Consider the following 13,501-nt stretch of genomic DNA (forward strand, 5'->3'; position numbering starts at 1 on the left):
ATGGGAATGTATGCTGAATAAGGATAGAAAATGAGCCATGGCGTAGTGCATGAGTGGAACACCCCTTGCTCCTTCGGGATTTCAAACTCCATAAAATATCTATTTGACCAAGGGGCAACATGTTTCAGAAATGTACTTGTTCTGTAAACATTCAAAATTAACCTGTCCCATGTGATGCCATGCAATGAGGTGGCAAATTGTGGCAGCATTCTCATATTGGAGCTTTGGAAGTAGCCTCTATGATTTTGCCAGGGCTCGTAATAGACCATATTTGGATCATAGTAAGACATTCTTTTACCACTTTACTATTGTACAGGACATTCGGTACAGCAGGTTCTGTATTGCTAGTTTGAAGAAGCATCTTGTGAATTGTGAAGAATTTACTTTTAATTATTCCCTTGATTCCACAACAAATTACCGTTAATCGTAGATTCTGCTTGCTGCTCGAGGTTACCACTTGAGAATCAAGATCTCCCCCAGTCTGACATGGTCAATTTGAGTAAAGTTTGTACTTTTCGAGCAGATCCCTTCTACGCACTATGCTGCAGTTCCCTTTTTTGCTGCAATTGAGCATATATATATATATATACCAAGCACTGTATCCAATTACTAGAAATGTCTTTTGTTTCACAGCTGCAAAACCTAATGAGTGAAAATGTGGGATAGCTACTTGTATAAGTTTGGCTTGAATGCACAAACATTTGTTTTGCACTCCTAAAAGAATTTAATGTGAGGAAATCTACTTACAGACTGGAAGTAGGCCAGAAGGAAATGTTCCAGGCTGGAATGCTATGCAATTTTCTGCACACCAATAGCTTACATGTTTATAGGTATTCATGGACACATCTAAAACCATAAAAAAAAATTAAACTTACTCCTGACCAGGGCAACTTTTTTTTTATATATACTTAGGCTGGGCTAGCCCTGACCCCAAAATAAGATGGGAATGTGGAAAAAGTTTATTCATGTGGGGGGCTGTTTCCTCTATATAAAAAATGTTTGTTAGCAGTACACATAGAAACCTAGAGTTGTTGTAGATTTCAAAGCCTATGTCTGTAAATTCTTTTCTTGAAAGCTGTAATTATATATCCATGCAGGGTCGTGGATCTGCAGGTCCCCTTTTGTGACTTTATGTATTTGGAGTCCATAATTTGTTTACACAAGTGCAACATAATGGTTACACGCGGATTCTTTTTATTACGTTTCTAAATATTTCCATTCTTCAAACAGGTTGCATTGTATTATGCCGTAGAGAAATAAAAAACAAAGATTTATTATTAAAGGGGAGGGGGTGGCTAGCCACCTTAAGTAATAAGCACAGTCCTAGTTATATAAAATTTATTTTATAAAGTTAACTCGTAAGGGTATCCTGGCTTTGTGTGTCAGTCTGTCGTAGGTTGGTTAATTGAAATGCCAGGTCTTCAGCTTCTTGCGGAATTTGGAAAGAGAGGAGGCTCTGAAGGGTGGGAGGTTCCACATTTTAGAAGTAATGTAAGAGAACCCCTGTCGTCCGGCTCTAGTTCTGTGTATGCATGAGATGTGTTTGAGTAGGAGTCCTGCCGGAGGTGTCTTGGTGGGAGATGTGACTGTTCAGGTAGGTGGGGCCTCAGTTGTGTATTTCCTTAGTTGTGTATTGCCTTAAATGTGTCTGAGGAGTTTGAATTTAACATTTTGTGTATCAGAAGAAGGTGTAGTTCCCCGAGATGTTATGCGAGTTGTGTTTGGGAAGATTAATCTGGCTGCCAAGTTGTGGATGGTTTGTAGTTTTCCAGTTAGTTGCTTGGTGATCCCAGCATATAGGGTGTTCCCATAGTCCAGCTTGCTGGTGACTAGGGTGTGTGTGACCGTTTTTATGGAGTTGCTTAGGAGCTATTTGAGGATCTTCCTCAGCATCTTCTTGTTGTGGAAGCAGGATGCAGTGACTGCATTGATGTGTGTTGTCATGTCCAGTTTGTGGTCTATAATTATTTAGAGGATTTGGGTATATTTTCTGGGTGTGGATCTAAGTTCAGCCACCAGTTGGAGTATGATAGTGAGGTGTTATTGCCAAAGGCCACTACTTCTGTGTTGAGCTTGATCAAGTTTGCCAGGCAGGCGGTGAACTTGTTTCTTGTGTTGGTGGTCTTTTTCGAGAGGGGGAGAGTTCTTTCGTGTGTGTAGGAGATGTTGATGTTTTGAGTGAGAATATCATTAGCCAATGGATCATGTTTACGTTGAAGAGGATGGAGGAGAAGATGTTGATGTCCTTAGTGAGAATATCATTAGCCAATGGATCATGTTTACGTTGAAGAGGATGGAGGGGAGCAATGAACCAGGAGGCAGTTTGCAGGCTTCCGTGGAGTAAGGTGCCAGGGTAGGAGCTTGTCTTCTATCCTTTAATAAGGAGCAGATCCATCGTTGATCAGGTACTTTGATACCAATCACATACAGGTGCCTGATGAGGGTGGGGTGTGAGTCTGTCAAATGCTCCAGGAGAATGAGGACTGTAGCGTCTCCTCTGTCAAGGATCATGTGGATGTCGTCTTTGGTAATGAGTGCTGTTTCTGTACTGTGGTTGGGCCTGAATCTGGTCTGTGTGGCATCGAAGAACTGGTGGTAGCTGATGTGGTCTGTGAGGCATCAGTTGATTTACTTCCTCCAAGGCCTTTGCCAGGTATGGTAGGAGGGAGATGGGTGTCTAGTAGGAAGTGTTGCTGGGTCAGTGGATGGTTTCCTGTGGCAGTGTTGTAGTCGATGGAGGCTTTGAGGATGCAGGTTAGTGCTTCACTGATCTGTAGGAGTCCTTTAGTGAAGACGTGATGGGGGCCGGATCAGATTTGAGCAACCAAGTGGATGGTCTTCATGGTAGTAGCGATTTCGATGGTTTTGACGGCAGGCCATGAGGTCAGGGTTCATAGGTCATCATGGTAAGTTGAAGTCCGACAGTGACCGGATCCGGTTGAAGATCGCAGTTGCTGTATATGGAGGTGATTTTGTCACATAAGAATTCTGAGAGCTTATTGCAATGGGCTTGTGAGGGGGTGGTGTTGCTGACGGCAGCAGAAGGCATGGTGAAATATTTGATGGCAAAAATTTCCTTGCTCCTTTTAGTGCTGGCGTCTACGTAATCTGCAAGAGTTGTGCGCTTGGAGTTCCGTATCTGCTTGTAGCAATTTAGGGCTGATTTGAAGATGTCTTTAACTGCGTTGTCTTGACTTGTTCTCCATTTACGCTGCAGTTGCTTGCAGTGGAGTTTCGTCAGTCTGGGTTCCTCTGTGTACCAGCTCACAAGGGGTTGGGCCTTAGGGTTGCGCTTGAGGGGAGCCAGGTTGTTTGCTCATGTGCTGATCCAGCTGTTAGAGTTTTGATGCTTTTCCAGCTGCAGCTGGCAGTTCTGGTGGCGGTAGGTCTGTGATGATGTGGGATAGGTATGCTGAAACTGATGAGGTTGTGGTCTGTCCAAGTCATAGTTGCTGGCTTGTTGATAGTGATGTTGCTGATTGAGAAGAAAATCTGGTCGAATAGATGTCCAATGGTGTATGTGAGTTTGGTAGCCTGATGGGTGAGGCAAAGTTTCTGAGGCTTCCTAAAAGGGTCATAAAGTTTGAGGTCGGTGTGTTTTTGTTAGGTGAAAGTCAGTCTCCAAGGAGGATGAAGGTGATGGCATTGATGATGAGGGGTGTGATGAAGGCTGTAAAGTCCAGGTGGTCTGTATACTGGGGTCTACCCAGGGTGATGTTGGTTCTGAGGGCCATCTTGAACGTGAGGAATTCCGTTTAGCTGGTGGTGATGTCTGTGTAAGTAGTGTAGCAGATGGAATCTTTGAATATGATGGCAACTCCACCTCCTGGCTTGTGCTGATGGTCTTGTCTAATGATCTTGTAGCTGACAGGGGTGGCTATAGCAATGTCTGGTGCTGGGGTTTGGTTTAGTCATGTTTCCGTGAGAAAGAGAAGGACCGTGGTTTGCTAGATCTCATGTATCCATGGTGTTTGGTGAGCAAGCAGGTGTTAAGGAGCATGCATGCGAGTGTGACGTATTGTTTGGGTCGTGTTTGATCTGCATGAGAGTGGCTGGTTTGTGTCTGTAAGTGAGTGGGGTGCTCTTAGTGTGGAAGTGATGAGTGTAGGTTGTGGTAGAGTGTGTGAAAACTTGCCGGAGGCACATGTGAATAGTCCTTACATGTTGTGTGGAGCAGTGTGGCAGCACTATGGCAAATGGCGGCTGGGTTGGAGAGCATGAAGAAGGGCAGCAAGTATAAGTGTTTAGGGGAGAACTAGGGTTCCTGAAACTGGGCACTGTCCAGGTGCAGACAGGATTGCCTTTGGCACACCAGTGGTGCCAGTCTGCACTGCAGTTGCCATTATATTGGTACTGGGAGGGGAGCAGAGAGCAGGATATTGGTGGGGATGTGGAACCAGTGATGTCACTTCCTGTGCAGATATATGATGGGAAATCATTTTCAATGTGAAGCACTGAAGGCCCTAAATTAACTTTAGCTCATCCCCTGGAAACTATGGCACAGAACAGACAGGTAAAACTTAGGGCAACGTGTAAAGTATTTATGCAGTACCAAAACAGTAATAAATTCACAACACAATAAAATTCCACAACCAATTTTGAAAAAAGGAGTATATTTTAGTAAATCAAATGGCAACCAAACAGCAAAAGTCCAATATGGGAAACCAGAGATTTTAATTTTTAAAGTTTAAAATAAAATTAGAGCTAAAAAGCGTTAAGCCCCAAGTGAGGTCAACTTATCGCGGTAGGTAGACTAGGACCTTAAGACTTGGTCTCAAAAAAGCAAGTCAAAAATCTTCAGTGCGACAGGCTGCTGCAGAAGAGGGCTCGGTGAGATCCTGGTGAGGTCGTTCGATCTGCCATCACGAAAAAGCTCTGAGCGGTGGAAACCTGAATCTTCAACCCAGCTGCTTTGCACCTAGTCAGATCGGCATTCCAACAGGTTTTCAGAGTTGGTAGGAGACGGCCAGCCAGACACAGCCGAAGGGTTCCAGGATCTCTGGAACTGCACTAGTGGGTCAGGGATTACTCCAGCAGAGGTCACTAGCAGAGACCAGGTCATGTCCAGTTAGTATTAGTCAGCTGGAAAATTGTAGAAAAAGCCTCTTAAAGCCTGTTGTGTCCCTGTAGCTTAGAACAGGAGGTCAGCCAACTGACCCTTGGAGTTACCTTTTGTGTACTGAGTACAAGAGAGAGCAGGTCTAGTCCCTCATGGCTTTTCTCATGTCACACACAGCAAGCTCAGCCTTTTTCAGACCTTCCTCAGGTCCAAGAGTGACACTTATGATGGTGTCAGCATAAGTGCGCATCCCTGGTACCCTGGATGCGCACTTAAGCTGACACCAGCTTTGTGGGTGACTCCTGCCTCCTCCCTTACGCATGGGGTAAAGTTCTCAGGGGTTGGCCTACTCATTTGCATCATTTGCTGGGTGCCCTACTGCAAACAATCCGACGGTGCTGCTTTCAGCCTAAGTCCAAGAAGGGGAACCCCGTCTCTACTTGTGACGAGGGTGTGTGCACACCCTAGAGGATTGGTCATGGAAATGAGCAACCCCTTCTCTGTGACCACTGTAAACCAGTTCTGGGGGCACCTCCCCTCCAACTGGTAATGGTGCCTCCCTGAAACAATAGAAGGGGGGCTGAACAGGTGTCTGACATCCGCCTGTGACTGGAGAGCCCCCTTTGAGGTTTCTTAAGCTCATTAGCACAGCTCAAATGGTCGTCCTGCCAGAGGAACAAAAATACCAGGCCGCACTGAAGCCTTTGTATCTGCTCTGGGAGCAGTTTTCATCTTATTCAGGGCTTGAGCACCGAGAGAGCTGCTGCAGGAGACTAATGCAAATTAGCTCCCAGAGGCCTTAGGCATGAAAAAGTCACTTTGTAAATGTAAATATATATATATATGGTTTAATCGCGCATCTAGGTGCTCACTGCCCTGAGATGATGGAATTAATATTTATATTGCTTCCCAGTGTTTCTCTGTGTGCCAGCTAGCCTTACTTCAGTGAAGAAAGGTCTTGAATACTAGTCATTATAAGGATGTGCTAACATTAAAATTCCGCATGTCCTGCTTTTAAATGCCAGACACCCTGCCTTATAGGCTATAAGGCCTACATAGGGATGCCTTATTTTCTCTTTTTAAAGGGGCGGCCATAATTCGATATTCGTATTGATATCAGTTTTTTTGAGTTTTCAATGTGCTCGTCAGTTCTCCAAGGAGTTCTTAGTAAGCAGGAAGGCCTGTAAGGGGCCCTGGATGTCCTTGTTTCTCTGTTGGTGGAAGTACAGTGTAATACATCTCTAATCGTTTGTCATAGAAAACCAAGTCTTCCACGCACTTTTTTACCGTTAAGGCATGAGCTTTACCCAAAACGCAGGCCCCCTTCTGCTTGGCCATCAACAAAGCCACATAGGAAAACCTCCTAACGGCTGTTGGAACATCTTTTGTTTACCCCAGAGTTCCATCAAGGGAGATGGTATTAGAGTATCGGTCATTTCAGTCAGTGTGTTAACGATCTCTGTCCAATACGTACTAATTGTGGGACATAACCAGGACAGGTGAAGAAATCAGCCTCTGATGCTAGACACCTCACGCATCTTGCATCATCTCATATTTTAGCCGTGTGCTTTCGAAGTGGGTTGTGATAAATTTTATGCAGAAACGTAATCATGGTTGGTAAAGCGCAACTACTCGCCCATGAGGGTTTCAAGGCGCGGTGGTGGGGAGAGGTTGCTGCGAGGTAGGAGAAGGACTTTCCTCCCGTTCTAGTCTTGCTGATACGTGGGACGGTGGCCAGTGAGAGCTGGGCTGATCGGAGGTGTCTTTTGGTTGTGCAGAGGCGGCTGTTCAGGTATGCTGATCCAGTGTTGTGAAGGACTTTGTATGCATGGGTGAGGCGTTTGAAGGTTATTCTTCTTTAAACTGGTAGACAGTGCAGATAACAAAGGTATTGGGTGACTGGGATGGGGATGTCGAGGATCAGTCTGGCTGCAGTGTTCTGGACAGCCAGGAGTTTACAAAGAAGTTTCTTGTTGATTCCGGCGTAGTGTTGTTGTAGTCCAGTCTGCTGCTGAGTGCATGCATGACCGTTTTTCTGGATTCGATTGGGATCCATCTGAAGGTCTTTCGAAGCATGCTAAGGGTGTTGAAGCAGGTAGAGGAGACTGCGTTGATCCAGCGGTTCATTGTGAGCGATGAGTCTAGTATGATGCGGATGTTTCGTGTGTGGTTTGTTGGGGGGGTGATTTCTAAGGGTGGAGGACCACCAGTAGTCATTCCATACAGAGGGGGTGGAGCCAAGGATGAGGACTTCTGTCTTTTCTGAGTTGAGTTTCAGGCAGCTGTTCTTCGTCCAGGTGGTGACGGCTATAATCCCTTCTTGGAAGTTGTCTGGTGGTGATGGGTTCATTGGCGAGGGAGAGGATCAGCTGGGTGTCTTCGGCGTATGAGACTATGTTAAGTCCCCCCCCTTGATCTCCTGAACACCATTTTCCATTTGTCAGTCCTCCCTTCACTTGTTTCCTCAGATTCCTCGTGGAGTCCAAACATTACCAGTTTGTGGTACTACAGTTTGGTATAAAAACCGCTTTGCATGTGTTCATCAAAGTGTTCCCAGTGGTTGTAGTTTCACTCATAAGTTCTGTAGTCTGAGTATTTCTGCAGTTGGATGACAGGCTGTGAAGGTCGGATCCCTAGAGCCTGGTTAAGGAGCATTTTCAGTGTGCCAGAACCCTTCTGCATGGTTTGGGCTTTTCCATCAACACCCAGAAGTCCCACCTCATTTCCACTCAGAAGCTGACCTCCGTGTGTCCAATGTTGGAAACCACCTGCATGAATGCTTTTTTCTCTCTTCTTATGATAGCAGTCATTTTGTATATATTTCAGATGCATCTGAATAAGACATCGATTTAGTTCTGCAAGTCATCCACCTACTGGGCCTGATGACCTTTTCTATCCTGGTGGTGCCAGAGGATGTATGAAAGCTTTTCAGTGGTGCATGAGGCTGCAGACACTCTGGTTTTAGAGTTTCGCTGTAAACTACAGTCTCCCACATATATTTGTGTGGTCTTGGTTATAACTGCAACCTTTTCACAATGATAGGGTTCACCATTTCCTTAATTTCAAAGGAATTTGTTTAATAAAAAAAATATATAGTTGAATATTTAACAATTGCAATCATTTGGCTAATCTGTTTTTACTTTGTTTTAATTGAGATTATAAATATACAATCACTAATTGTTGTGATTTTTAATTTAATATTAATACAATGCAACATAACATTTTTCAGCTTAGTGTTTAAGTGATGGTATCAAAATAAAGACAATTTATTTGTATAGATTAGGGATTGGGTGTCACACTGAGGGTATCTTGAAATAGTCCTTTTAATATTTTGGATAGATGGCTTAATTAATGAGTAGGTAGGAATAATTGTGTTTGCAGTTACAAGGCGTGTTACTAAAAGCTCAGTTTTCTCTTATATGATATTAACTGAGGTCCCTACAGATGTTCTATTGGTAATAATTTCAGTTTGGGGTTTTGATCCCTTACTGGATTTTTTTTCTCACCTGGGTGAATTGAGAGTGGTGGGGGCCATCTACATCACAATCCTGAGACTTTGGAAAATGTTAAAAATGGTGTATGTAAGAAAATGTGTGTTCTGTTTTTTCATTAGCGGAGCCAAATTCAGTATGCTGGCACATAGCACTATTACATTGGAAAGTGCTGAGAACATTTTCAGTACTCATAACCTGACTGTTACAGGACATGGTGAGTATTTGTGTGTGTTATACAGTACATTAACCCAAAAGGGTAAAAGCCATCCAGGAATATACAATTTCTAAAAAGTTTTTTGTCCTAAACGTCCCCAAAATACAGAAGCGTATATTATAAATATGGAAGTAAAGAAGCAGCACAGACAGCAACTCCTGTGTTATGAAGAAGAACTGGAACTTAGTTTGTTTATGTCTTAAAATTGCAGGCCAAATTTGGGTTAGTAATTAGAAGAATATGGGGAAAGTATCTGATGCATAATCTGTGTTTTCTCATACAAATTACCGTGAATTGATGCAAGTTTAGTCTAGTTACCCAATCGTATTGATCTGCTATTTGATGGATAAGAGCTGGTCTACACATTCACCGAAATCCTGTACGGAAGGTGTAGAACATTGCACAAAATAGAACTGTGGCAGCCAGGTCCCTTTCCTTCACCACAGCGTCTGCTGCTTTAACAAGCTTTTAATATTTTCTTTGGCCCCTTCATTGACAAAGTTCACAACCTCCTAAACCTACCAACAGAATAGTGTTGGACTAACCAGCAATCCCAGGTTGGATAAATATCTGCAGGTTTCTATAAATTTCATTTTAAATCTCCCTAGTCAGGAATGAAAAATGGCAGTGTGAAATCATAGTGGCTTCTCCTTCCTTATACGGAGCAAGTGGTGAATATGCGTGCAACACAGGATGGACCCAGTGTCTCTGCTTCTATCATCAATTGACTCTGGCTTACTAGGAGTTGTATCCTATATGTAGTGCTATCTTTTCAAGTGGTATAACTGGAGTCCAAAGCTGCCAATACAAGATCCGCTTCTCTGTGATCTTTGCCCAGGATTGAAGCAGTACAATTAAACAGGTAACTCTTTAGATAGTCCCATGGAGTTCCTTAGACACTGTGGTCTTGTCTCCTAGAGTAGTATCTAAGCTTAGTTGGTTATTTAGCTTTTGTTCACAAAGGCATAGTACCAAGAGACATTAGCTCCAAAAAAACAAATGTTCTCTAAAGTTGCAGAGCGTTGAGTACTTGGGAGTCAATGTTTTTGTAAATGTAAAAATAAATTCAGCCTTGCTAAAGGACCTAAAAATTGAGCATAACAAGGATTCCAGTTTGATAATACAGTTTATTAATCTCCACCAATCGTATTGCTTTGCATCAATTTCTCGTGTCGTGCTTTCAGTCTCATTATTCATAACTTTCTTTGTGTGGATTAGATCAGCCAACTTTCTTCACATGATTCTTTTTCTATGTAGGTTTTGTCTTCAAGGTAATGATTGTGCTAAGTTTCCACCAAAGTATGTGGCATGCCTTTGCATCATGAATTGCCAGCTCACACTGAAATTCTGTAGCTCAACTGCTGTCTGTAAGGGGCCAGCCGTTCATCGGTCGATGTAGAAGTCCGTGTCATTGTGCAGTCTGAACAGGAAGGTCTAGATTTCAGTGTCACCAGCCACTGACAGACTGCAGACAAGATTGTCTGCACAGCTAAATTGGGAAAAAAATGATGTGCTTTATTCATAACTGATTCCTATTCAATGTTTCAGGATCAACTGCTTAGTATCTCATATTGAACACTTTCCTCTGGACCTGTCGCCAACTGAATATTGTTCACCATTGTTCAGTATTTAGTTGGTCAAGTAAGTATTTGGTCGCTTCTAGCCCAGTGAATAACGTGTTTGACAGTCGCTTGCACATTGTACTGACCAATAGGTGGCCCATACTGGCCTTGGAGGTGGTGGTTTCTGGGACTCTGCTGGTTCAGGAGGTCGGCAGATACTTACTCAATCTTGGCAGTAGAGCACATCTTCAAAAATGCTACTCCTCGTAAGTTGTGATCCTCTCATCTTGTTATATAAAGTTTTGCAGCGTGAATCCTTTTCTGGATTCACATGCTGTGCATTATTCCGCCATCTAGTGGTGGGGTCCGGAATTGTCTCCTTTTTTTTTTTTTTTTTTTTTTGGGCCGCTGTCGACCACCATGTGGTGCCAGGTACGTCCCATGAGTGACGTCAGACGGTATCCTGGAGGTCGACATGCGTGGTAGCCATCTTCAGGTTCTTTTTTCCGCCGTCTGGTCTGGAAGCACCACGGGAAGCTCGGAAGAAAGTCTGCGTTTTTCCCGAAAAAACTTCAAGAAAATAAGATCATTGAAAGTTCAACGGAACAAGGTCGAGTAACAACACGCGATCGTGTGCAGAGTCAGAGCGCCAAAAATTGGCACCACCTGAGGACCACTCCAGGACACAAATGGCGAGGTAGGGGGTCATGAAGAAGACCCCTTTCAAAATTTGTCTGAAGTGCCACTACAAGTACACACAACGAGACCCGCACAACGAGACCCACACACCGTGTGCAACCTCTGCCTGCCGTTAGATCACCAAGGCGAAGACACTGGGGCCTGTTCAGCGTTCCTGCCGAAGACTCTCAGGACGCGCCAGAACCGGAGACAGTCCCACTACACCACGATGTCGCAGGCCACGAAGAGACCTACCATGAGCGAAATGGGGTTCTCCAGTGACGAGGAGGCACTTGCAGCTCCAGCAGAATCGACACACGAAGGTTCGGACATCGAACTTATAGAAAAGAATGCCGAAAAGAAACACGCCGATAAGAAGGCGAAGGAGTCGAAAAAAAAGACGGAGAACGTAAGAAACAAAGATACTTTGGAACCGATCAGCCTCGATCGACGGAAACCCACGGGACCCATCCAAAGGACACCAATGAGGGAAAATCGCATAAGCCACCGAAACCAAGGGTCGAAAGCGAACCCTCGCAAAAAGGCGCGATGCCGAAAACAAACGTCGGTGCCGAAAAGAAGAGAAAGTCCCCGGCCTCAGATGCCGAGAGGGCCCTCGAAGTCCAAAACGGAAGGAGAAGACTCGAGGAAGAAATGGCTGCTCTCTTACAAAGGAGGAGGGAATTCCACTAATGTTTAAAGGATTTCCGCATCCCCAAAGCACCGGAAGCAGAACCGGAGAACATCTACGCCGAATAGGCAGAAGACGTCGAAGAGGAGGAAGAGACTATCCTCCACTCCCCACCAACACCGGAACCTCGAAGCAAAGTTCCAGAGGAATACGGAAACTCACCGGAGGACGACGAAACCGAAAGAAACTTCGAAGACGACTGGAATGATCTCGACACCCTCGAAAGCATCCCACCCCCGATGACATCGCTTTTTACAACGAACTGGTGAAGAGGGCAGAAAACCAGTTTGGGGTGCCCCTGGAGGAAGAAAATGGGATACTTGTTTCCTGCTGGAAACACTGGCACATACAACAAGAGGCACACAATACCTCCCCATGCTCCCAAGTATTTTGGACCAAGGCAAGGAGGCGTTCAAAGAACCAGCTTCCCTCAAAGGAAGAACTCCTAGAGTCGAGAAGAAATACAAACCTTCGACAAAAGACCCAAAATACATACAGGGGAACGTTACAGCTGATTCAATCATCGTAACAGCCAGGAGGAGAGCAAATGCAGTCTCCAACACAGGACCTCCACCAGAGAAAGAGCAAAAGGATGGACCTAGTGGGGAGAAGAATGGAAAAGGAGGCAGCAACGCAGTGGCTCATTGCCAACTCAAATGCCTTGCTCAATAGGTATGGCCACCAACAGTGGGATGAAACGGAGGAGTTTATCAACAAACTCCCAGAGGATGACAGGAAAAGGGCAAAGGTGGTCATCCAAGAGGGTGAAAATACAGTCAACACGTGCTTAAAATCTGCACTAGACGCAGCAGATACCGCAAGCAGGCAAATGTGCACAGGAACCATACTCCTAAGGCATGCCTGTCTCAGGATCTCTGGATTCAAGCAAGAAGTTAAGACATCAATAATAAATAGGCGCTTTAACGGACAGGAGCTATTTGGAAAAGTAGTGAATGAATCTCTTCCAACAAATTAAGAAAGACAACGAGACAGCAAGGGCAATGGGGGCTCTGCAACAAAGAGGTACTTTCAAAAGAGGAGGCTTCTCTAACAGAAAGAACACTGGAAGAGGCAACTTCAACCTAAGCCAATAACCACCGCAAAAAAGCCAGGGGCAAAACCCTAACCAGCAAACAAGTCCTAGCTACCAGGGATGGCAGCAGCAGAAGCGGCCCTTTCGAGGGCGAGGTAACGGGAGAGGAAGAGGCCAATCCTCGAAAGGGAATGGCTCAAAGTGACTCCAACACAAGAAGGGACCCACACAAGACACCAATGGAGGGGAAGATTATCCCTTTACCACAGTCCGTGGAAAGGGATCACAACGGACAAATGGATAATACATTTGGTACAACATGGATATTGCTTGGAGCTAACAAACACGCCTCCTGCAAATCCTCCAAAAACAAAGACTATCACAATCCGAACAGACACTGCTAAACACAGAGATCAAAAAACTGTACCAAAAACAGGTGATAGAGTACCAAAACAAGAATGGCACACAGGAAACTACTCCCCTTGCTTCCTTGTACTAAAACAAGACCTAAGGCCAATCATGGACTTGCGATTTATAAACAAATTCATACGAACTCAACACTTAAAAATGTGTACCCTTCAAGAAATAATCCCACAATTCCAAAAAGGGGATTTCTTGGCAACACTAGACCTCAAACACGCTTATCTGCACATCCCAGTGTACAAAGAGCACAGGAAGTACCTACGGTTCCTACACAACGGAGCACACTACCAGCTCAAGGTACTCCCATTCGTAATAAAATCAGCTCCACGGGTATTCACAAAGTGCTT

The 13,501-nt window shown here is 44.5% G+C and overlaps 1 protein-coding gene across 1 annotated transcript in view; it reads left to right on the top strand.

Annotated features, from left to right (window-relative positions):
- RTKN2 (rhotekin 2) overlaps positions 1-13,501 on the top strand; it is a 237,501-nt gene that overhangs the window by 108,449 nt on the left and 115,551 nt on the right. Inside the window, exon 7 of the mRNA XM_085608786.1 lies at positions 8,673-8,767. Within this exon, the coding sequence (XP_085464912.1) occupies positions 8,673-8,767 (95 nt within the window). The remainder of the gene's footprint in view (positions 1-8,672; positions 8,768-13,501) is intronic.

The sequence above is a fragment of the Triturus cristatus genome, chromosome 1_2 (assembly GCF_964204655.1).
Source record: "Triturus cristatus chromosome 1_2, aTriCri1.1, whole genome shotgun sequence".
In the NCBI taxonomy this organism is placed as follows: Eukaryota; Metazoa; Chordata; class Amphibia; order Caudata; family Salamandridae; genus Triturus; species Triturus cristatus.